Source organism: Perca flavescens, chromosome 11 (genome assembly GCF_004354835.1).
Source record: "Perca flavescens isolate YP-PL-M2 chromosome 11, PFLA_1.0, whole genome shotgun sequence".
Classification (NCBI taxonomy): domain Eukaryota; kingdom Metazoa; phylum Chordata; class Actinopteri; order Perciformes; family Percidae; genus Perca; species Perca flavescens.
Window position 1 is genome coordinate 17,622,438 of NC_041341.1, and position 26,933 is coordinate 17,649,370.

At 41.0% G+C, this 26,933-nt stretch overlaps 1 protein-coding gene across 3 annotated transcripts in view; it reads right to left on the reverse strand.

Annotated features, from left to right (window-relative positions):
• The window catches only part of col4a2 (collagen, type IV, alpha 2), an 83,215-nt gene that overhangs the window by 35,856 nt on the left and 20,426 nt on the right, over positions 1-26,933 (reverse strand). For all 3 annotated transcript variants that reach the window (XM_028590682.1, XM_028590684.1, XM_028590683.1), the window contains exon 4: positions 26,026-26,106. In XM_028590682.1, coding sequence (XP_028446483.1) covers positions 26,026-26,106 — 81 coding nt within the window. The remainder of the gene's footprint in view (positions 1-26,025; positions 26,107-26,933) is intronic.

A 26,933-nucleotide genomic window follows, 5' to 3' on the forward strand; every position in this document is an offset into this window, starting at 1 on the left:
GCTGTTTAAAGAGGATTTTGATTGATGACTGTTTGAAACTGCAGACAACCCCCTAATCTGCAAGCTAAATATAACAATTTGATATTCACAGTGATGAAAGAGAGAATACAGGCAGGCAGATAGGAAGGAGGGAGAATGTGAGTCTGGCTGTGGCGGAAGTATGTTTCTGTTCTCCAAACCGTACCTCATTTTCAGATATCACATTTTTATTTCCTAATAAAAAGATACATTTGTGATGTGTCTGCAGACTTGGCCAGTAAAGCATGTGTTCTCTCTTCACCTACTTCACTTCACTACACCAGAATGGCTGCTGGATGGTAACAAGGAGACAAGCGGGATACAAACAAACACACTCCAGGAAAGTGTATGAATATTGAAGTGTTCAATGCAGGCTGTGTGTGAGGGCAAGGAGCTTCAACCGAAAGATCAGGTTGAACAGATGCCTCAAACACAAATGTCTCTGTGTTGTGTGTGTTATTTACATCTCTGGGGGACATGACACGGCCAGGGAGGCAGAGAGTAGAGGGATGGTGGGAAACTGAATAATACGAGGACAGTGCTTTTACAAGGGTTGAGGGCGAAGATACCATGGGAATTATGCGTGTTTGCATGGTCTGGGAGTTCATGGGGTCAGTAAGTGATGACCTCTGAGGCCTGGGGACCTAACAGTGTTCCTGTGAGAACCAACAAAGTGGTGGACCAGACAAAAAAATGCTCTGGGCCTTGTTATATGAAGCTTGAGCCAAGGGTCTCCAAGGCATTAATAAAACTGCAGGGAGCCCAAACAATGTCAGACAACAATTCAAACAAGCTCACAGACAAATCAGATGCAGAAAGTGAGAGATAAAGCCTCAGTTGAACTAACTGGTGGCTAGATGTGTGTGCACTCATACATGCAGCCTCTGTGTGTGTGTGTGTGTGTGTGTGTGTGTGTGTGTGTGTGTGTGTGTGTGTGTGTGTGTGTGTGTGTGTGTGTGTGTGTGTGTGTGTGTTAGTCAGAGCTTTGTCTATGGGAGGCTTTTTGAAAATGGAGGTGTGTGTGTTTTGTCTTCAAGCAGCTGTTGCCTATAGAGCAGCCAACAGACAGTTGCCAAAACAACTCAAACGCATCATGAATAATAGGCTGTGTGTCATACAGTGTTTGCTGTGAATTTTAAGACTGGACTGATGAGTCAGTCGTGATGTGATAACATCATGGTATCTAACTTCTAATGTTGGTACCTAGCTGACAAAAAAAAAAAACACTAAAATGAAAACAATTTTTTTTTCAAAAGGCAGAAATCAAATCATATAATGTACTGATTCACTACAATATAAAGAGCTTTCAATACTACAGTTCCATACAGTTCTTATAGACAACTGAAATGAAACCGTATGTGCCAGACTGCATGCAGTGTTTAAAAAAATAATTAAAAACAAGATAGAAGAAGTAACATGCACCTTCTTGTGAAGATTCTAGATATAAGTTGGCATGTTCAGATCTGGAAATAAACTGCCACCTTCTTTTGCTACGAAACGTCATGTTCTCTATTGCTATGGTGGAAAAAAAAGGCCCTCAGGCACATTAGGTAAGGTGAACACTACCAATACACACTTACAGTTGTAAATCATTCATCCTCATAAAAGGGAATTAATCAAGCCGACTAATTTTCTGAAGACAAATTGTTCTGTCAAAGCAATACTAATCACAGGGAGAAGTGAAACATACAGTGATAGAGGGGAGTGAGCTGGAATGGAGTGTCGTCATTTAAAAGTGGGTTATTTCTGAAATAAACAGTGCATATGTGTGTGTGAGTGGAGGGTATGTTTGTGTGTGTATAAGCATATAAGGGCATAAGAGATCCTTGTCTAGAGCACTTTGCATGGTACACTATGTGCACTGGTCTTTATCTTTCTGCATGGCTTAGCAGGGAACTGATATACCAGAGTGAAATCAGGCGGAATTGCGATGGCAGCGGAGCAATCCCGTAAGTGGAACGTCGTGGATATAGACTAGATTGTACCATAAGGTAGACTTTCCTGCTTACGTACTCATGATGTGTAAGTTGAGACAGTGGTACCCCAGGTCTCAGTCAGGTCAGTGTCCAACATAACAGCAGTAGGTCATAACCTGTCTCAGGCAGAGTAGTAGTTCAACTCTATGTCTCCATAGATGACGGGAGACGTAACAGCTGTATGATAAGACAGCGCTGCCTCAAGCGCTCCCATTCCGCCAAGGTCAGGGGAGGAAGCTAATGTACATACACATACACCTACTCACTCACATTCAAACACACTTAACAGTCACACACACACAGAAACTACAGTTGTGATGCACACATAGACACACTGGATAAGGTGTTCTTTGACCCAGACTGCTTGTGATCGGGGGTACCTACAACAGGACTTGCTAAGTAGGTAAGAATAGTTGTTGTAAATGATCCAATAGCATCTTCACACATGCAAAGATAAGTGAAGAAGGACCATATTTGGTAATCTCTAACCTTGTGTGTCCAACATGAGTTTGAATACTCCTTGAGTTGGGATGGCACTTCATGACACTACAGTACATGTTGGTTAAACTGTACTGCTTAATCCTGAGTCTCCTCAAGATGCATCAAATGCTTCTGTGTAAGTCACCAAAGGTGTGCCTAATAAATTGACCATTGAGTGTAAAAGTATAACACAATTTGTTTTGCCCTTAGATGTACTTATCAACTCATCAAAATAACCATTTGAACCCTTGAGTAGGTCTAAATCAAACTGACCAGACCTCGGCCGCATACTGTATTCTTCCATTAGCACTCTGGGTGTTCATCATTTCTCTTCTACTCTATTTTCTCCTGAGCTAAATCTCTCTCCAGTCCTCCCCCTCTTTAATTACCAGTCCTTCACAGATTCACTTCCTTCATACCTCCTTACTCCCCATTCTTATCGGCTCACACTACTTCCACCCAGCATTTCCTTCCCTCCTCTCTCCAAACTCTCGAGTGCTCTCACATCCCTTTGCTTCTCTAACCCTCTAACCCTGGAGAGTGATCACATGCAAACCTACAAATCAGCCAGCCAAAGACTGTGGGGTAGGGTGGGGGTTGGGGTGGGTGGGATAGAATACATTTTCATCTAAACAAAAGAAGAAGAAAAACAAGTCTGAGTTGTGATACAGCAGGAAAGGGATGAACATCTTGTAGAAACAGAAACAGAAAAATTAAGCATTCTTTTACAGTGTAGTGTAGTAAACTTCTGAACCTGTGTAAATGGAGACCCTGAAATCTAGTTTAGAGGAAGTTTAGGGCTCTTCAAACCAACATGTCTTGGATTCACTAAAGGACACTAAACACACATACTGTACATGCATGTCTGTTTAGGTCTGAGTTCCTCTCTGTCTTTGAAGGCCGGTCATGACTTTACCAGATTATGAAGCACAGGAGACACAAGATGCCCTCTGGCTTTTCTCTGTAACTGTAGCTATATTTTTCTTCCTGTCAGTCAGCTCACGTCATCCCTTCAGCCTTGTGTCTCGTGAGCTCTATAATGGGATACGACAGCAGTCGAATCTACTCACAAGGTGAAGAGAAGGAAATGAGGCAGGCAGAGGGCAGAGCAATAATCTCCAGTAGTATCGAGGAGGTATTGATCACTTCTTTACATCTTAAATAATAACCCAAACTTGATTGGTTAGATCTAGCTCACAGCAGTGAAACATGCTCCAGACATCAGCATTAAAGAAGTTAACTTAATTTTCACACTGATGACAATGAGTTTTCACAAATTATACAGTACTGGAATTTGAATGGCTTAATGGATGTATTTCCTGGTTAAAATGCTAGTCGTCATTTCCCTTTATAACATTACATTACATTTATAACAATAGATTTAAGGTCTCAGCCCTTTACAAACAGACACGCTGCTGTGGTGGGCAAAATCATCAAAGTTCCCACAGTCAGATAAATACATTTGAGGGATCAAAAGACAGATAGACAGGTGAATGAGAGGTGTGTGTCAGGAGGGGAAAAAAACTAAAGACTAAAATAACATGATTAAACCACCTGGGAAGTCAGAATAAATAGCATTAAAACAAAGAATGACTCTGTTTATACACAGTAAATTAGGATCACTAGGAAACAGACTATAGAGGAACTATTGTAAAATAGCAATAAAACACCAGCCCTTCCCACACTGGTCTGCCAACTGGTGTCTGCTTTTTACCCGATCACTTCTCACCTCATTTCAACTACCACACACACAAAAAGGCCCATAAAACACACACACACACACACACACACACACACACACACACACACACACACACACACACACACACACACACACAGAGGCTAGGTGAACAAAGTGACTGAGGCTAAGGTGTGGGGTGATTGGATGACAATAGTGAAAAAAATCACTCTTTCTTTTTGCAACAAACCCTAAATACCGTTAATTCTTTTCTTTCTATTCCTATCTCTACCACAGCAGTATTTCTTGTCTATTCCGACAATTAACCCCTTCTTTCATATATTATGTATGGCACTGACAACGAGCTGTCCCAGCTCCATCTTTTGCAGCTGTAGTAACGTGAGGAGGATTTTGAACATTCTCCTCCAGTTAAACCTGACATGTGAGAGTCCATGAGGACAGCGCTGGTGCCCACTGGATCGCAGAGGTTCACAGCTGATTTGAACCAAACATCTAAACTAAGCAATGCATTGAATGTTGTGGTGCTGCCGAGGAGAGGAGGGAGACTTTTTAATAACTAATTTAATAAGATCCAGAGATGCAGGTGTGAGACAACAATTTCCTGTTTCACAGTCTCTTTCACAGATCACACAACATTAAGTACAGTCCATCCAAATTACACACATATTTACTCATGTTCTATACAGTAACTCTACTGTAGTTGTATCGAGCCATGAGGATTTTCTTTTTTTCGATTTTTTTGAATTTTTGTCTTCACAGTTTTCATCAGGACTATTTCTTTCGCAGAAAGACAATCCAATAAAGACTGTTCACAGTGGGATTTAAAATTTAAATAGAAATATATAAATATAATGATGAAACAAAAGCTACCTGCATGGATGGATAGCACTAATTAAGTAAGAAATTACATTTTTCTTTGTCATTCGGAGGAACTCACACTTTAAAAAGAAACTGAAAAGCAGGTGAAAATCTTAAATTTTGCTGGCCTCCAGAATTTTAACATCTCACTTTGTTGCAAAGATGTGTAAGTGTACTACATAGTGTCACTACACCATGACATCACTGTTAGCTGTGGTTACAAGTGCAAAAGAGCTCTCTTCTGACCACACCTAACCATATCCTTACCATTCAAGGTCAATGCCTAAGCTCAACCATCTTCGTACATGCGGGGAACAAATTGGGTTTTCGGTATGAATCGGTAAATGTCACAGAGGTTTACTCACAACGCTAGCAGAGACAAAAAAACATACATACATACATGACAATATGCTGCTTACCACACCTGCCTACCGCCAATGGTCATAGGCGCGGGAAGTAGGGGGGCTGGGGTAGCTGCAGCACCCCCTGTTGGTGGCAGCACCCCTTGTTGGCGGCAGCACCCCTTGTTGGCAAACTGCGATCAAGCCCGTATTACCCAATGGGCATTAATCATTATGGTGATAATTATCCAATCAGAATAAAATACAAGTTGTTTAATGTAATGATTGGGAGAAGGCCGCATGCACTGTGTAGATTGGCTAAAGATAAAGGTGGATGGGCATAGAGCAGGTTGTTTACATCGCACTGATCCAATATCAGCTTTCTAAGAACGCGTTGAGATTGAAAGAGTGGAATTAATTTGTAACTGATCCCCGGTCAGATTGGGTTGCATCAGCGAGTGAAAGTGTGGAAAACGGAGAGAAAGCTGCTGCTACAAAAATGTCCCGCGAATAAATAGCTTTTTAAAAAGAGCTGGGAATGACTAAGAGGAGGATGTCGAGGAGCTAGCCAACGTTAGCTTGGAAGAATCGCTGCCTTCTACCAGCTACACTCAGCCACAGCTAACGGAGGCTAACGTTAACTTTAGCAAAGTTGTTGTGGAAAAAGACAGAGATGAAGCCGGCGGTCATCAGCATTACAGAACAAGGTAAAGGCCCCTCAGGTACCATCATCTCTGAAGACCCTGCACTACGGGGACCGATTACAGAGACCGTCCGGGAGGAAGTTATACCCAGAGGGATATTAGCCTTTCAGAATCGGCGGCTAAATGTCCAGCATTTCGGAGGGGGGACGAGGCTGGCGGCAGAAAGACCCGCTCTCTCACTAACGAGGCACTGACCCGACACCTTCACAACGGCGAAACGGTACCACGGGAGTGGATTCTATATTCACTGTCCACCGGAGACATTTGTTGCGTCCCAACACACAGCAGCGCATGTGTAGTAGGGTTTAGCGAGCTGCTGAGGGAGCTGGACTTTGAGGATTTGATCTGCGACTTTGCGAAGAAAAAGACAAGAAATTAGAACTTCTAAAGGTAAGAGCTATTATGCTATCTGTAAATTGAGTAGGTTAATATAATCTGTTGTGACCGTGTGACCAGATAATGTACATATTTTGTTTAGTTTATTGAAATGCCATGCATATCAGACGTATTGCATCATAATTTTGTGATGCTGCTATATAGGCCTGTATGAGACAGTTGTCAAGTGCAGTAGCCTAGCTATATGTTGGCTTTTGCAGTTTGTGAAGTTGCAGCTGACTAAGTGACTGTTATTTTGCAACCTGAACTCAGCTGTGTTGTGTGATGGCATTGTTGTATCTTCAGTCAATCACGTTTCAGAATTACTATTGTGCTTTCTGCTTGGGTGATTTTTAGTGAATACTATATCGCCATAGTCTTGAGCCATACAACGCTTTGGTATGATTTAATTAATTGTAACATTGTCTTGTGATGTGTGAGTCAGATGGCAGTACTTGGTTAATTGGACTGGAAAGGCATACTTGATGCCTGCTCAGCTGGACTAGTCATTCATCTTTTTTTAATTATTTTTTATTTGATAGTGACAGTGGATAGACAGGAAAGGGGGAGAGAGAGGGAATGACACGCAGCAAAGGACCGCAGGTCCGATTTAAACCCGGGACGCTGCAAAGGAATCTTTTGACCAGTAGTGATTGGCATGTGATTTAGTGCCCATTTAGTTCGCACCGTATGTAGCGTACTTCATGAATTTCTTACTAATTGGATATCTAAGTTGACATATTTACATTTCCACTGCATTACTTCTGTAAACTTGCAAGTGCCTTCATGACGTCTGACCTACAGTACATATCAAGAAATCTCTGAGAAAATCCTTCCTGCTCACACTATATTAAATGCAGTACCTTTAACCTCTCTGTGTCCACTTCCTGTGTGTACGTGGTTGTGTTTGCATTTCTCATTCCTAAATCACAGATCTATTTAAAGTTCTCCCATCTGACATCATAAATTTCATCAGGACCCAGACTCTCCCCTGGGGTGGGTTTGGGAATGACCCGCTAAGAACAGGATGGGAACACGCAGCCCAGTGCACAAACCTCTGACCTCAGAGAGGAATAAAATAAATCAATAAATAACTGGCCGGAAGCTCCCTCTGTTATTCCATCTGTCTGCCTGGAAAAACTGAGACATTTTGTGATTTTTTTTAAACAAGAAATGGAAAGAGCTACCGATTAAAACATGAATCTAATGACAAAGAGGGTCAAAAGAGATAAGATATGATAGGTCACAGAAACAATGGATACCATAAACATAGTGACAAGTAAGTAAGTAAGAACTAGAAACAAGTAAGTAAGCAAGTAGCAAGTAAGAACAAGAATTTTGGATATTCAACTCTACATTTACTCTCTTGCAAACAATGCTAATACTTGTTCTCCAAGTGCTTGTATATACTGTATCTCCTCAGAAATAACAGTTAAATGTAAACAGAAGGGGTTGTGGTGAGGGGAGGCTGATGCTATGCAGTGTGAACATTATTCTCTGATGTCATCACTGTGGGACAGGACACTGATCGCCACATACTTCCACATAAACATCTACAGACCAGTGTGGATGCACTTGTATTCACACAACACTCACTCATGTAAACTGTATAATAATGATGAGTGTCTTTGTGAGCTGCCTGCTGAGGGTTTACAGTATGTGATGCTGAGGAAGGTGGATAAATTAAGGTTAAGGTATGCTTGAAGCTAAGTAGTTTGGACAACACGTCATCCCAACACCTCAGAGTTTTAGGGTGGGAAAAAGCCACTGAAGACCCCCCCTCAGGGGCATTCATGGTGTGCAGCCAATCACTGCATTAGGAAAGCTAGAAAATCTGTCGAATGTATAGCTTCCCTGAATAATGTCAAGAAAAAGAGTGAAGAGAGGTGGTTTCATCCACCCAACAAGCACTATGTTTGAAGCATACTGACGTCTTTATTCACTGGACACGAGCAGCAGTTCTGAACTGATCTGCTTTCTGCATGCTACAGAGGAAATAGCAGAAAGAGTTGATCAAGATAATGAGGGAACAATGAAGGAAAGGAATGAATGATGTAAAGTTGAAAAGAACAAATGAAGGAAGGAAAGGTGGTGGAAAAAAGCAAGAAGAAGGGGACGTGTTAATGTATGATTTAGGAAAGAAAAGAAAAAAGGAAGCAGAGAAAAAAGGAAGGAAAGAAGGAATATGGATCAAGGAAGAGAGGAGAGGAAGAAATGAAGAAAAGTATAAAAGAAACTAAACTTCTGCCCTTTCTCTCTGACTCCCACAATCGGGCTCAGACACTTAGGTTAGATAAGGGCCCACTGCTCTGCGACCCAGCCCACGTTTTTCTTGGATACTTTTTCTTGGACTCATTTCCTGAAGATCCACATCCCCTTCTACATGATGTCCAAGGGGGGAAACGGGCTCAGCTCCCCTGGAGGAGGGGGGGGAGATCAGGGGTTAGGGGACAGGCTTCAGGGGCTATGCTTGCAAAGAGGGTCCTCAACTGGATGCCCCCAGGAGGACTCAGGCAGAATAAATAAACATCTGTAGATGATGTTTAGATATCTATTAGAGGGTGTTTAGATCTCCTTGCTCAAGTCAGGGAGATCAGGTTTCCGAATCCCCAGATGGAAAAAAATGTACTACTTCTGAAAATCCTTGAAGACTGTGGTGGGTCAGAGTGGATATAAAATGATACGCTGAGAGTTACATTACATAAAAAGCAACAAGGTGATGCAGGCTACAGGTGGAACAGCAACAGTTGCTAAAACAAAATCTATTGAAGAATTATCCGTGAGAAAGTTGTTGCCGTAGAGACAAGACTCCAGCCAGATTTGTGAAAACATAATTTAAACCTTCATCATCTATAACAAGTTCCTCTGATTCATTTGCTTAAAATGTCTTATTGGCAAAGAGAGAGAAAAAGATGAAGTAGAGGGATAAAAACAGACGACATGCAGACAAACAGTCCTTTCTTGTCACTGGCGTTGTTTCTTATGGAGGTCAACTGCTCTTTGTTTAGCCATTTGGCACAGAGTGATTTGGCTGCGTTGAGACCAGTTTATATTAGAATTAATGTGTTTAGACTCTAAGCTAATTTCTGCATGCACTTTCACAGAGCACGTGCTCACACATGTGCCAGAAATTAGACAGCATCCAGACCAGGGAGAACAGCTAATGACCAGTGGATGGACTGAAGTGTGTGTGAGAGAGAGTCTGCATGCGTGCTAAGGAGGGTGTGTTGAAGATCAAGACTCGAGGGGGGATCCCAGGCTGAGAACAGAACAGCCTGGACCTCGAGCTATCCCAGGGGTCTCTGGGGCCCGACACCTGTGCTATTGCCTCACGTTAGAGGAATGAGATGTCTCAAGTCTGTGGTCCAAGCACATGTGTGTCTAAACAGGACACAGCTGCAGCCTCTGTGTATGTGTATGCATGCATGTGTGTGTGTGTGTGTGTGTGTGTGTGTGTGTGTGTGTGTGTGTGTGTGAGAAAGAGCGAGAAATGGCGCACAGGCTCTATGAGGTGTGGCCCTCACCTCAGAGACCAATCACCTGTGTGCCTGTATCGTGTGTCTGCATGTGTCTGAGTTTATGTCTGCGTGTAATGAAGTCCATCACGGGTGTGTTGCCTCTATAATCCCACTGTTACATTTATCACTGTGATTATAATGTCATTACAGCTTCCATACAGTGGATCGCCCAGGGTGCAGTGACCTTCTGTTTATAAAAGGAAAACTCAATTTCCTCAACAAAGCTGTTCTCTGGCGATGTACATCGCACCCAAGGGCACAAAGGTATGCATATTGACTTAGATATGGAGGGTAACAGTTTGAGAGGCCACAGGAGCTTTGGTAGTGAGACAGATATTATATATATGTTAGTGCTGTCAAACAATTAAAATATGTAATCGCAATTAATTACATTAATGTCATAGTTAACTCACAATTAATCGCAATTAATCGCACATTTTTATCTATTCTAAATGTCCCTTGATTTCTTTTTGTCCCATTATTTTTTCTCATTTTAATGCTCTTATCAACATGGAAAAGTGGATTGGCTTGCTTTTGTCGCCTGGCTTTGACAAGGGGGCGGATAATTCGCATCAGCTGTGTGCTTGGCCATCAAGTGATATTTCAGACTGGACGTGCTGCGATGATAGCTCAGTTCACAACGACAAAACGCACAGATCACTTTGGTTTTATCAATGGAACCATTTGGCAACTTTTTAAAAGTACACTTTCCATTCAGAATCTTATTGGCATCCATTTCGGCATCTCGTGCTCGCCATCCACTCAAAACGTAACATTAGCCTGCTACTCTTCGGCCGGCTCGCAAGCCCAAACAAGTGTGTGCGGTGTGCCTGTTGTTTTGTTTCCGGTCTAGATAGATCCGGTGTGGTGTTGCAGTTTTTCTAACGTTACTAGTTGTTGCAACAGCATGTGAAAAAAACTGCAAAGTTTGCTATGCCAAAAAGAACGTTAATCTCGCGATAAAAAAATTGACGCCGTTAAAATGGGTTTGCGTTAACGCCGTTAATAACACGTTTAACTGACAGCACTAATATATATATGTATATATCTTTTGATATTTTAGGTAGGATTTGCTATTTTGACCCAAAGTAGGTTTCTCTTATAAAAAAAACATCTTAAAATGTTTAGTTGATCGATCAGCAGAGTGATTTATGAAGCAAAAATGAAGCGCATAGGCCTCTCAAATGTGAGGTTTTTATATAATTGTAAAATGAATATCTTTGAGTTATGGACTGTTGGACTGTAACAAAAGTACTGGAAAAAAGTAATATTTTGACCTGATGATGGCACTAGATGAAAAGTTAAGCGATTAACAAATCTATTAAAATGTATCTTGAGAAAGAAATGAATGTGTGATCCAAGTGTCATGGTAGTTCATCCTATAGTTGTGGAGATATTTCAATCAAAACCAGAAATGTCAATATCATGGTGGCGCTAGAGGAAATGTGAAAATAATTGTTAATTGCAGCCATAAATAGCTTTATGTACACAATTTTATGAATATTGCACCTTTCAAAACAGCAGTAGAAATTGCTTAACAAATGGTTAAAACTAATAAAACAAAACATAGCAATGGGAAAAACCAAGTGTGGATAATTAGATTTATAGTCAAATACCCAGCTGTGATCTTGGCCCTGATTGAAATGGACTGCAGCCAGTCACATTAGTGTCAGGGAATCCATGTAATCCTCAAGGTCTTTCTGCCCCCACCAACTCATCCAGCTGGCCCAGCCCACAGTCCAATTTTGCCAGCCTGGAAAAAATTTTCATTTTCCCACATGGGGGATGCAACGCCCACAGCCATTTTAGCCATAGTGCACATTCCTTGAAATCAGGGCAAAGGTCAATGCATGAATATGGTTAACTGACTAAATTAATGACTTCTCAGTTGACTATCTTGTTTACATGTACATTACATCAAGTTGATATTCCTAATTTCAGGAAGATGTAGAGGGCAGTGTTTTACCTTGACTTTGTCAATGGAAAAAAGTCATAAGAGACCCAATCTCTGCTCCTGAGAAAACATCCTGCACTGAAAACATGTTTTTTTCTCAAAAAAGTGGATTAAATATGAGAGGACTTTGAGGAGATCTAATTGTTTCCTTTGCAGTTTCACAACAAGTCCTGATGGGGAACACATGGTGTTGCTGTGGTGACCCTCAACTCTGGTCACATTTTTCCTACAGCCCCGAGGACGTCCAGCGTTAACACCTTTACCCAACTTTCCTATTGAAGGAACCGTCACATTTGATTGATGTGGAATACATGGTGTGTGTCAGTGTCTGTTTTCCAAAGAGTCGCACAGAGAGAGGGATTGAGTTTGAAACAGAAGGTGTACACAGGACAATATTGAAGAAAAAGTTCCGGAAATGGGGGGGAGAAGAAAGAGTGTGTGTTACGGGACATATTTGTCTGTGATCTGGGCTAAAGTATGTTTAAGTTCAGAGTCCCATGAGGCAACAATCTCCCAGCCACAACATGAAACACAATATCTTAGGTTTATTCTACTCATCTTGATCTTTGTTCCCTTCATTTGTCCTCGTACCATGCATGTGCCGTGGCTTATGATAACAGTCGGCAGATGGCAACACAAGGCCAATGACTAACCGCCTTAATACACACAAGGTTGCACAAATACTCAAAAACTGGATGCCTGTACAAGAGAAGGATACAAGAAGGGAAGTGAAACTAACTCTTTTATCGCTGTAAGATGGATAAGGTCATGGCGACAACATCGAGGTCATTGAATGAAATTCTTGTTGTCTGGGAAATATTATGACAATCAAAATGATATACAGTATATTGTTAGAATTATATACACACATCTGTCCAATCAATTGCCTCCTAGCCCCCGCCCCATTATTTACTGTTGCTACGCCTGTCAATCTTTCCATTCTCGCACAGCACCTATAAAGATTAAAATGTTAACTTGAAATTCTTAGTAATTTTCTAAACAATAGGTCCTTGATTTCAGACGAAGGTAGACAAAAGCAGCTTTTCATTTCTTACTGCCTATTTTGCCGGCTGAGATAACTGTTGCTAGCAAATATGATCAGCTTTAACCAACTAGTTTATTCAAATAAAGTTAACTTTTTCAGGTGGTTGAAAATGCAGTCTGACTTTTTAATAGTTGTCTCAATTATGCATGTGATGGCTTCATCCTTAAGATAATGCTAAAAGACTGAGGCCAAAGCTGCATGTCAGCATCCTCACTAGAAGATCTCACTTACCTCACTGTTCTTGTATTGCTGTGCAGAGCTAGTTAGTATTACAGAAGTATTAGAAGTATTAGAAGTAAAAATGTAACATCAGGCTCTTATTTCATTCTAACATAACCCTGGTAGGCTAGCTTAAATGCTTGGAAGAAGGGTGTTAGATTTATTCTTTATTGTTTGTATTTTCAAACAGTATGTTTTACTTTTAACAAGAAAAGGCTTTTCGTTTAAGGACTTACTGTGTTTTGATGAACATATTGCTATCTCAGGTAACGTTGGCTGGAGTTGCTGGAGTGTAAACTTCCCCAAATCCAATAAAGAGCAGGACAGAGCCGCTAACGGTAACTTGTAACACAGTGGGGAAATACTAGACAGTGTTTAACGTAACCTGTAACCCCACAAAATGTAGTTAGCTAATGAAATGCTTCTTGGCCTGGGAGGTAACACTGCATTAAATTGGGAGTGTATCTATGTTCCCAGGGTCCATATGTTCCCCAGCTCAATGTACTCTTTATATGACACATTAGGGACACCTTTCAAATAGTTTTATGTTCTCAGCAATGTTTTTCCCCTTGGTCAAATGTTCAACATGTTTCCCTGGGTCAATATATTGAAATCACCCACAGCATATAACCTACTGATGTTATTTATACACCTTGAAACTTATGCCCTCAAATTTGCAGACAAGACAGTTTTCTTGACTTTTGACATTGATATCTCCACAGTAGCTGAACAGAATTGTACCATTCAAACTACATTAGAAGCATTAATTTCCCTTCTTTGTGTTGTAATTTGAACTGTGAAGATAGCCCTTACAAACCACTTACAATTTTAGTTTATATCAAGAGACACACATGCCCTGGAAACATAGCACCCTGGGAAAATAGGGAGATCCTGTTATGTAAATTACTTTTAATTACTGTTAAGTAAGCTGGATATGCTAACATTAACAGTTTACATTAGAGCAGACAAACACAGTTTAATCCATTCCTTATACTTTTTCTCTTGGGTTTTTAGTTTTGAAAAGCCTAAATAAAAAGACACAACACTCCGAACTCTTTAGATATTGAGTTTCACTTTTACTACAGTATGCAATCCCAAGGACAGCCTGAAGTGCATAGTCATGGTCGCTAAGCTATGAATCGACACTTGCTGTTCGGAGGAGGAAGAATTAATTTCTCTCTTCCATCACTTAAGTACTTTATAATTACTTAATCTTTAGTAAAAGTATATGAACATTTATGTGTGTTTCCCTAGGTTTGTGTGTATATGTGTGTAATAGAGCGCGTGTGTATTTTAAAAGAGGTGCTTTTTTGTCCACAACAACAATAGTCCTCTTGTTCCTTAAACAGCACCAATCATTTTAAAACGTAAGAGTGAGCCACTTTTATAGGCTCTTAAAGCTGGACCACAGCTAGGTCCAGGAAGGCAGGTCAAACTTGGCTTTGACAGAAACGGAAAAAAAAGAAAAAGGGACGGTAAAAAGAATTTATTTTGATTGTAGAGGCCGAAAGAAGAGGAAAGGAGAAATATAATGTGATCTTTTGATGTTTATTTAATAAATTATGGGGAAGATTTTTGTCTGAAAGCTGCACTGTATATGTGTCTGTCTTCCTGTGTGTTATCCTTTAAGTGAAGTTTGTCTTTCTGTAGAAGCACGCACGCACACACACACACACACACACACACACACACACACACACACACACACACACACAGATATTTTTTTCTAATAACAATAGATGTTAATGTAAAAGGGGTCACTGATAGTGATGAACTGGCAAATTATCAAACTGCAGATCTCCAAAGCTCTATGGATCTTTTTAGCATATTTCAGCTGAGTGTTTTGGTTTTACTTCGCATAACTCATTGTTTTATTAATTTTCACTACTATCATCTATGTTGTTTCTAGACAACTGTTGCCAATTTAAAAAGTTGCTATTTTCCCCAAACCAAATGTCGGACAAACAAAGTTAAGGTTTAGGGGAAGATTTAAAAAAAATCAAGATATTTTTTGTCACATATACATACACGTATGTATAATTAAATGATTTGCATGTACAGTTTTATATATATATATATATCTACACACATGAGGAATGTGTGTAGATTTAACAGGCTAGTTAAGAGTTTGTGTTCCTTTAGGCATGACTTCAAAGCCTTACTAAGTTTTAACAGGTCCACACAGTGGCTAATATCCTTAAAATCCTTGACGAGTAGCAATAGCTACCAATGCAATTTCTTTTCCCGCTTTTGCCTGATACATTGTGTATTAACATACACAAACAGCTGGTTACCGTCTGTATGTCTAAAGGTCTCCCCATATATTTACTACTGCTCCACAGCTTTATTATCACACAAGAAAAACCAGTGATGCCCACTGAATTCCTCTTTCCAACAATCTTAAGAAAATCCTCCCGTCCAGGAGTTTTAGTGATAGCAGCAGGTTGTTGCTTCCCTCCCCTCCCTTCCACCCACACACACACATGCATACTTTCTTCATCATTGCTACACAGTTGGTAGTTCTTTTCCAATAGGCCCTGTCATGGTCAGGGTCAGGGGAGAGGGACAACAGGGATGGATGAGGCTCTTGATTGCAGATTTGGATTGAGGGGCTTCCAGAATGAAAACTGACATTATGCATCATGTCCTCTGCTGATATGTGAAGCTACAACAGGCCTCTAATACAAACCAGCATGCTGCAGTGCCAGTAAATCAGTTCACTAACCTATCTCTCTTCCTATACTGACAGACAATTAGTTTTTATCAGCGGAGATGGATCCTGTTTAATTGCATCATGGAAATGCAGCTCTAATCAGAAGAGTTCAACCTGATATAAGTTCAAGAGTTAGAAAGAGTTTATTTAATACACCCAATGGTCAGACTGATCTCATGAAATGGAGTATGTATGACACGCCAATTCATATGCCATTATAAGACGCAAACTCGCTTTTTAGCGTGTTTATCAACACCGTTTTTTTCCTCCATTGACTTACATTACCTTGCGATTGCGTGTGATTTTACGCAGCAGGGAGTAATATGAAACGGCAGAAATCCGCATAGGGAGTTTGGTTGGGGTAGTGGATGGGTCAAACAACACAGGACTTTCATCCAGGAGAGCAGGGATTGCGTCCCGCCTGTGGTGTTTCCTTGCTCTCTTGTTTGCGTAAAGCCAACCCCGTTCTTCTTTTCCTAAACCCGACTGGTTCTTCTTTTCCTAAACTCAACCGTAGCTTTCTTCTAACACGTTCTTGCGATAACGCGGCAAGATGGCGATAACACGCCACGTGGCGTGAACTTTTATGTCCGCTGTATACAGCATAGACATACACGTGGATAGCTCAAAAAGCGTAAAGATAACATGCCACTTGGCTTAAGAAAGTCAGTGTGTATGTTTACGCGAAGTCATGATACCACGTTGCAATGGTTCATATTGAGACAGTTTTCAGGCCAAAGTGGCTCTACTACTGTCAGTTGAAACAGATGCATCTCCAAGTTAAAAATCTTTTCAATGACTAAGAAACACATTTTTGCTTTACCATGAATGTCATGCATTTGTGAGTTTTATGATTTGCTTTGAAAAGGTTTTATATGCCGAGGGGTTGTAAAATGTCCTCAAGGCCTATAGGTTATGATCCTCCAAACAAAGCCAGAACCTGAAAACCACCAGTACAGGGCTTCCACCCTTTGGTAAAAATATATTCAAAGGAGTCTTTGATCTTTTCCAAACCTACAGCATTCCTCTCTGTGCCCTTATCCTGAGCAGACAGGAAAGTAGATGACAGTCATGGGAACTGGATTCAGAAGGTACTTGGACTTGTTTTCATGGAACACAGAGATGTTTGCCTTTTATAGATGCAGACATAGACACAGACAATCTTGTTCCCAGAAAAACAGAGAGCGTCTATATTAAAAAAAGATCAGTGGACTGTCATTGTGCTCAGCTTCCCGAGATGTGTGTCATTTCCTGTTCCACATCAGCTGTGGCGGCTTCTCCCATGGTGGAAAGGACAGCATCTCTCCATTTGCATATTGTCTATAATGGTTGCCCTGCCATGTCATCTGTCTCTCTCAGTTTCCCTCTGGATGTTTCTTTATCTCTCCATGTCCACTGCATAGAATGAGGCGAGACAGTGAGCTCATGCAGATGGTAGCTACTGTTCTCTAAGTCAAAGTTTCTTTTTCCGCTATAAAACCCTGCACCACTCCCAGTTTCTGAGAACTGAAGAGGGAAAGACTCACAGCACAAAAGAGAGCATTGATTTGCTAAACATGTTTTCTGGTGAGGACGCAGGGTGCCTCATGCTCAGTTTCTCATGCTGCTCTGGTTTTTAATGCTTTAGAGACCACGTAAACTGCTTTGTTTTACTACACCACCTACTGTAGCGCACAGGACTAGGGATTGTATCCCTTTATTTGACCACACTTTCTCCGTAGAGTTGCCAACTCTGTTGTGAGATTATGATTGTGCCCATGTCTTTTGTGTTTTGTGTGCCTAAATTATTTTCTCGTTACTCAATTTTGGGGTTGCTTGTTTTTCCTTTTTATGACCGATCTAAGGAATACAATCCACTTATGATGCAAAACAACAATGAGGACTTTTGGAAGTGCTGTGGGGAGCTTGATTTTTTTCTGCCTGCCTGCAATACGCTCTCTGCCAGGGGAGTGGGTGGTGAGGCTGGAGAGTCAGCTTGACAAATCTCTGTTGCCCCCCCCACCAAAAGCAGAAACCTCATGAAATTAAAATATTCACCCCCACCAAACAATCAGTTTCATTATTTAACTCTCTCTCTCAGGCTCTCTGTGCTCTGTCTCTCATCTCTGTCCATATTAATATCCATCTTCACGCTCAATGTCTCAATTTCTCTATCATTATATGCAAAAAGCATGGGAATACCAGCATATATTCATGAAGTATCTCACATGACCCTCTTTCCACAGAACGTTAATCCATTTCCCTTTGCTCATATATTATGTTTTTATGTTGAACGAACATTTTTGTAATAATTTGTTCTTAACTGATTGTTTGGCCACTACAAGCTGTAAACACAATATTGACATATTTAAACTTTTAAAGTTGTTATGGCAACAATGTTAAACAATGTTAAACAATTGCCCATTCACTCATTCAACAGACATACTGGAGAGCAATTAGTATTTATTTACAGTCAAGTGTTGATTCACGCGTGGAGATGAGAAGGGTACGTATGGACTAATCTAACTCTGGGGGATACGGGGAATAAGCTCAAGTCCCAATAAGTCAGCGTGTTCCATCTATATTGGTCTCCACCATCTTCTGAGGGAAATACCTAGCTCTTTAGTTGCTTAATGTTCAACTACAATCAATAGCTAGTTGCTAGGTGCCTGCTGTTAAGTGTTGAGCAATGGGTCCGTAGACCTTTTTAGCAGAAAACAGCTGCCTGCTGTGGATGAAAATCACACCGATTAGAGAGTGAAACAATATTCCGTAGAGCAAAGGTTAAAAAAACAAATAACCAATTGGACACAGTGATGCTAATACTCAAAGAAAAGGATCTCACTAGCACATAGAGTAGCCACACAAAGATGTTGACATGACTATAGCCATCATTTACCCATTAACAACCATCACCTAATCGCCACAGCTGTGTCAGATCTTAGCCAATCCAGACAGCTGTAAAGGATCAGTTTAACCAGTTTAGTGAAGTTCTCAACGCTATGACTCTCTTCAGGGGAAATATTTGGATGGAAAAAAGATAGACGTAAAGCTAAAGACACCAGACATTTCACATCTGTGAAAATCCATCTTGGTTTCCATTGTTTTCACAAACAAGTACATCAGTTGGGTAATGCACACATGTAAGAGTAAAAGTTTAGTTGGATCAAGTCTCTTAGGCCTTGGGAAATTTACAGCTTAAACATGCTCGCAATGAGTCAGAAACAAAGGGTGACAGACCAAAACAAAAGAGAATTTATAATGTCTGGTTTCTGGAAAAGCAGAATCTTATCTGTCAGTAATAAATGGTTTAAGTGTCCAATCAGTGTCTGTGAAAAATGTTTTACAGTTCATCTTAAGCAGACCAGATGTGTGAAGGACGTTGGGCCCCGTAAAGAGAGTATGTCTTCTATTTCCTCTTGTTTTCATAAACATAAGTGCAAACAATGCCAATGTTTGACTGCGTACTGAAAGCTTTTCATTCTTTCTTGGCACTGCCCTTATCACTTCGTCACTGAATAATTGAAATTCTTTCCTTCGCATCCAGCTGATACAGAAAAATAGTAAGTGAAGGGCAGGAAGGGGGGCGGGTGTCTTTTGCATCCGTCAGATGTGGAATGTGGAACTTCCTCTCCATAAGCCTCCTTACAGGGTTTCCTGTACCCACAGGGAGCGTGCGGGTCAAAGGTCAGACCTACTGTAAAGTTGGGCTGGTAAATTCTCAGTGCATGCCAAAGTACAGTTGTTAGACCATTCCTTTCTTCACCTCTGTATTTTTTTTTAAGATTGCCTCCCTCAGGAGCAGCTCTTTACTGGTAGATGGGGAGTTTTATAAAAGTCCTGAGTTTACCACATCACACTGCTGAACTGAGGCATTTATAGTTCCTTTACTGTAAGCACTCTATTACAAGATAAGGAACACAAAGAAACTGGATAGTTTATGCTCTGGAAAGTTTGTCTTTGAAACTGTACTTTACAATTATATATGATGTTCTGTAGATCTCTTATTTGTACACTACGAGTATTTTTTTTTACACAACCATGTCTCGTAGAAGTTTATTTATTACTAAACAGGCGAACAAGGCGTAGGACTGTGACCCCAGAGATCCAGGTCCGCATCCAGAGTCCTGTCTGTGGTTAGGGTTATAGGCAACAGAAGCACTTTGGTTAGGAAAAATGATGTTCAGTCAAATGTCCTCAACACTTTTATCAAGTCACTGCAGATTTTTTCTCTTTTAAATCAGACTACAATCTTTCCCTTACCTTATTTAAGTTCTGCATGCCTAAACATAACCATAAACAATGCGGTAGTCACTAGAAGTGGATATTGTATGGAAAGATTAAATATTTTGGCGGAAAACTAATGAAATACGTTGCCAGTAAACATTTTAATGAGGTGTTAAGTAACAACATTTTAGCAACTGTTAATTAATTATAATGAAAATTCATTTTCTAATCAGGTTAACAGAAAACGTAATCCGGTCATACGTTTCCTTCAAAATGTATTTGCTGTTGAAAATTAGGTGTATATAAACATAATTTCTAGAGAACTGTCATGGTTGTATGTTTCTGTTTCCTGTTTTATTTTGAAGTCTCTCTTTTCCTCCCTAGTCTTTGTTTTACTTCCTGTCTTGTGTTTTCCCGCCTGTTTGATTGTTCTGCCCCGCCCTGATGTGTTTTCACCTGTTGTATCACCTGTCCTTTGTTTGCTCGTTACCTCTTGTATTTAGTCTGTGTTTCCCTGAGGCCTGTACTACGAAGCAAGATTAACATGTCCTGGATTTCTTTCAGTAATCCGGCTTCACTAACCCTAACAACTGTGGTCCTGGATAACCGGTATCACGAAGGTGGTTATCAACTAGTTCAATCAATCCAGGTTTGTCCAATCTAGAGACGCGCGCGCTCACATAAAAGAGGTCGTTGCTTTAGCCTTTTATTTCAGTTGCAACCCTGGCAGTGGTAAGCAATCGTGAGCGCAAATAAAAAATATAAAAACATAATTCAAACCAATGTGCGTATTGGCGACACACGGCTCAAGAAGCCAATATGTAGCCTAATTCCCTCCCATTAAAATATATAGGCTATATTTCATAAAAATACCCATGTTAACAGTGTTGTTGGTCTCTAAATGTTTTAACTTTTATGAGCACACCCCTCTCTCCCCCTCTCTCCCCCTCTCTCTCTCTCTGCACTGAGCTCCGCCTGATCTTCTTTTTTTTAAGAATGGTGACGCCGTTATCAATCGACCTATTGATTGGTCAGTAGGCGATGCTTTTACACCGGTTGATCTCTGATCTCCAACTTAACCTGCTCCCGACCAGGTTAGGTGTTCAGCATGAGTTACCACGGCGATTGAACCCGATAACAACTGATCCACCTTCGTAGTACAGAAAATCCTGGGTTGAGCCTTAAGTTAGCTCGTTAACGCCAAATCCTGCTTCGTAGTACAGGCCTCTGGTCTGTTAGTCTTGGTGTTTGCGGTACCTGTGATTCCTGTTTTGTCTTTTACTTCATTTCTGGATTTCTTTGCCTGCTGTTTTTGCTGGACACCCTTCTGTCTTTGAGCCTTAGCACCAAAGATAAGTATTTCTGTTTTATCCTTGTTTAGTTGTAGGAAATTCTCTGACGGTTCTTGCCCACATATTAATATCACCGATACAATTGATTAGAGAGTGTATGGGATTCATGTCATTAGGAGTTAAGGATATGTATAGCTGTGAATCATCTGCATAATTATGGTAATTTATGTTTCTTTATAACATGTGCTAGTGGGAGCATGTAGAGATTGAACAATAATAGTGTGGGGAACTCCACACATAGTGGCCCTTTTGTCCGAGACAAAATCCCCAATGGACACAAAGAATTGCCTATTCAACAGGTAAGTTCTAAACCAGTTTAAGACTGGACCAGACAGGCCGACCCAGGTTTCTAATCTGTGTAATAAAATCTGATGGTCAACGGTGTCAAAGGCAGCACTGAGGTCCAGAAGCACAAGAACAGATAATTTATTAGAATCAGATGCAGATCATTCACAACTTTAATAAGTGTGGTTTCTGTGCTGTGATAAGGCCGAAAGCCTGATTGGTAATTATCCAGGAGTTTGTTTAACGTTAGATAATTATTCAGCTGAAAAGCAACCGTTTTTTCTATTATCTTGCTGAGAAATGGTAGGTTGGAGATGGGCCTATAGTTACAGATGACTGTTGTGTCAAGATTGCGCTTCTTCAGAAGTGGTGTAATGACAGCTGTTTTTAGCACTGCAGGAAATATGCCTGATTTAAGAGATGAGTTTACAATATCCAATACCTCATGTGCCAAACAGTTAAAAACTGTTTTAAAAAATGGGGTGGGGAGAGGGTCCCAGCAGCAAGTAGAAGACCTGAGTTGTCCAACAATGTCTTCTAATTTTTTTAGGTCAATAAGGAGAAAATGAGTCATAGTAGAAATCCTAATCCTGGAAAACTGTTGGATAGGATGAATTATAGACCTTGATGCACTAATATTCTGTCTAATAGCTATAATTTTGTTGTTGAAAAAAGTAGCAAATTCTTCACATTTATCAGTAGACAGCATCTCTGATGGAGTTGTAGATAGTGGGTTAATAATTCGATCAAAGGTGAAAAAAAGCACTTTACTGTTGTTGATATTTTCAGTAATGATTTTAGAGAAGAAAGACTGTCTGGCCTGTTTCATCTCTTTATTATAGTGATTAAGTTTATTCTTATATATGCCATAGTGAACATGGAGTTTGTTTTTTCTCCATTTGCGTTCTGCCTGGCGACACTCCCTCTTACTCTGCCTAACAACCGCTCCATTTCTCCATGGGGCTTTTTGTTTTTCTATAATTTTAGTTATAACAGGTGCAATGTTATCAATGATATATCGTATGTTAGAGTTAAAGTATTTTACAGGATCCTCCATTAATGGTGCCATAGATATTGGTGAGTTATTTACAGTGTTCATAAAGGTTTCAATAGTAACATTGGTAATGATCCGTTTTTTAACTGTTCGGGTAACTTTCTGCTGTACAGGAAAAGCAGATACATCAAAGAAAATGCAACAATGATCTGAAATAGCAACATCCACCACACAGGGCACACTAATATTTAGTCCTTTTGATATGACAAAGTCTAGAGTATGCCCCTTATTGTGGGTGGGTCCAGACACATGCTGAGTTAAGTCAAATGCCTCCAATAGGGAGATGAAATTTTGAGCATCAGAGTCACTTGCATTGTCTACATGAATATTAAAATCACCTAAGATAATTATGCGATCATAGTCAGTAGAGACCTTGGACAGTAGGTCAACAAAATGATCTTGAAAACCATATTACTACAGTAATAATTAAGAGTGGAGAACCACAATTGATCAATATAGCAAGGTGTTCAAAAGATGCGTTGAAGTCTGAACAGGTAACACATTTTTTAGATTTCTGTGTGTTACACAAACCTTTCTGAATGTGGGCATATGATTTATTAGTACAGGAATTTTATTACCCTGGTGACAGTCATTGATATTGCTGAAATGAAGCGAACTCATCAAATATGATGACAGATGAGACTGACAGGGGGAACTATAGGGGATAACAGTAGACCTAGTAGATGTCACTGTAAGTGGTCTGTCAACTTCCTGGGAAGGAGTAGGCCTACAGGATGTAAACAGTCAATCACGTGAAGCACTTTGAACAGGGCGCTGCACGTTAGCAGCTAGCATTCGGCTGCCCAGCCAGTTGGGGTGAACCCCATCGGCTCTGAAGAGGGAAGAACGACCCCAAAACAAATCAAAATTGTCAATAAAATCAATGTTATGAGCCGTGCAAGTGGACCTTAACCAAGTGTGGAGACCGAAGATTCTTGAGAACTGTTCTGTTCCCCGGGTCATTGTCGGGATAGGACCCGAGATAAAAACCGACTTCCCAGAACTTTTTAAAAAACTAAAAAGTGCAACGAAATCCTTTTTCATCAGCACCGAATGCTGACGAGCTGCATCAACTGATCCGACATGCACAATTACTTGGTTGATAGAGGACGGTAGTGAGAGCACCAGGCCAGGAAGCTTATCCAAAATTACCGGGACGGTGGCACCAGGGAAGCAGTGAGTGGCAGCATTGAAGAAGTGGATATTCCGGACTATCGAGTCCCCCAGAATTAGTGTGGTCGGGGAGAAGAGTGGACGAGGAGATGAAGATAATGATCTCACACTGTGTGCGGAGGCAGGAACATCATACCTGAGATGGAGATTTTCTGCCGGCTCAGGACGAGGAAGACCCCCTGAGCGTCTGTGAACGGCCTCCCTCAGGATCCTGAGCCCGGGAAGCGGAGGTGGAGGTCGCTGCACGGGATGAGGGCCGCTTTTTCACCCTAGTGGAGTGGCGAGCCACCCGAACCGGTACAGCCGATGTGGTATCGGCAGGTGCCTTATCCAAAGATGTAACAGGATCAGTAACCACAGGAGTGTGAGCTGGCTCTGGCTGGGTAGGAGTGTCTTCGGACAGAGCCGCATATCTATTTTTAAGGCTCAGGCGAGGGGGTGAGGCTGACTTTTCCGAGCCTTACGTATGACCACGTACGACCACTTGGTTCCAGGACGACTGCTGGTTCGGTGTTGAGCAAGAGGACGGCCGTGGACAGGTGGGGGGGTCCCACATAACTAACCCTAACCCTTTTTTTTTAGCTCATCAGAGAGCCGTCGGATGTCCTCCTTAAGGTCAGCAATTTTTTTATATGCTTTTTTGAGAGGCAACTCATCCTCACAAGGCATAGAAGGCATTTTGTTGTAGGTTGTAGTTGTAGAAGGTTCATTCCTTCGGTGCCTCAGTGGCTTACACGTCAGCACCACATTAGATCAGATGAAGCTGTGTGTGAGAGTGATCTGACCGCTGTTTTTGTTTATTTCTTTTAACCTACTTCAATTCTGTTCAGATGTGCTTCCCTGCTCAGCCAACAGGCACAGGACAGTACTGCAGGCATGCTTAGTGTGTAGCTCAGATTTTGGAGGTGTTTATGTCAGCTCCTCTACAAGCCTGTGTAAACTAAGATTAGTCAGAAACCACTTCACCTCTATGTCCATGTTCATTCTTGATAATAAATAATTTGCCGAACAGATTAAACCTTCACTCTTAAACATGTCTGGCCAATTGTTGTGGAGAGTAGGCGTCGGCTGTCTGATTCTGAAAGATGCTAAACTACGGATGTGGAATCCCCAGTCCAACGATCAGAAAGCTATCTGATGATCTGGGCAGCACGCGTCTGAAGTATAAAGCAGCCTTTACTCATGCAGAACGCCGTCACTCATTCTAAGCTTGTTATCTCAACGTGTTTAGTCTATGTCTGTCTCTAAATTCAAACCCCCGGTCCCTCTCTCTTCTTTCTGTCTTTCATTCCTCTCCCTAATGGGTCTCCCACACTCCAGACACTCCTTTCACTCTGACCCCCTCTTTTAGGGGTTAATGGTGTGAATTTCATCACTTAAACTGTACGGAAGTGTGATAAGGTTTTCAAACTAAGGAGTTTCAGCAGCACAGTCTCCATATGGCTGAATGCCCATGACAGACTCATACATTCACATGAGCTTACATTACATTGCACTGCTGTAATACTTCAATTTCCTACAAGAAGGCATTTGACCATGATTGCACATGATGCTGCTATGAGCTTTGTTGGTAGTTAATCTGAGGTAGCAACAGGTATAAATAAAATAAATAAAAGCAAGACAGATGCTTTCATATAGTCTATATTTTCCTTACTGTTAACAAATCCCATGAAAAAAACAAAAAAAACAAAGTCAGACCCTCTAAATCAGTGTTTCTAGTTAGTTTAATTTTTTTTAAAATGGCTGCGCAATTTCCTTAGTCAGCTTGGCACTGTTGGTTTTTGAGCAATGTTTTTAGCAAACATTGCTCAGTATTTACAGCAACAATACTTTCTTTTTATGGGATTTATTGACATAGTGAAAAACACCAGCCTTTTTGTTTGTAAAAGAGAATGTGGGTCCATTTTGAACATACTGCATCATATGTGATCATGGCCTTATTTGTTTGGTAGAACTGATTAACACAGGGATTAAGAAATAGAGAGAGAGAGAGAGAGAGAGAGAGAGAGAGGGTTGTTTTCAAAGTTGAAACAGTAGTAACAGTATGGGACTTACCCTGGCACCTTTTTCTGGGAAACATTTACAGCCTCCGCTGCAGTCTCTTCCTCCACACGGGCCACTGTCCTTCTTCCCACCCTGTGAGACACAAAATAGACAAGGTTAGAGCTGGGCTATTGGAGCTCATGGTACAGACGTCACATATACAAGAAACTGCTACATGTTTCTGTCCATTTACAGTAGAGATATATGTCCATGTGTTCTGGCTCGCTTTCCTCTTTGTGCATTCGATGGGACACAGTGTGGAGTAAATTGTGTTTACCGTAGGTGTGACCGGCTGTGTTTGTGTACACTGTGGTTTGTGAATACACTTGTTTATGTGTGGAAGATTGTTTTAGTGTTGTCTGCACTGCTGTGGTTATTGGTCTGGCGTGCAGAGAGGATGTTTTGGATGTGGCTCAAATGACTCATGATGGATATGCAGACATAATGGATGTCCATGAAAATCCTATTCATCAGACGGGCTGGTCCCAGCCACTGACAAGGACAATTTGTCTTTAGATGTCTGCATACCAACAAAACCACCCACCATCACAGGCCGATCTGTGCTCGACATGACACAAACACACACACAGACCGTCAGGGGTCAGTGTGGCCATGCCATGATCAAAGAGAGCAGTCACACAAAAAGGTTTCCCCAACCCACATGTCAGAGGTGTCGAGACCCCAAGCTAGCTGAGATAGCTGAATACGTTATTAAGACAGAATGGCGTCTTGGAGAACTTTTATGTTTATGTGGTGTTTCAAATGAAAATCCCATGCAATATCCAAGTTTGCCTTTTGGATCTTGTGCAACGACCACATTTCTTACTCATCAGAAGCAGAAGCAAAACAATTTGAAGCCTTGACAAAACTGAAGACACAACATAACGTGTTGAGAGCCACACAAATGTTCGTTTAATATA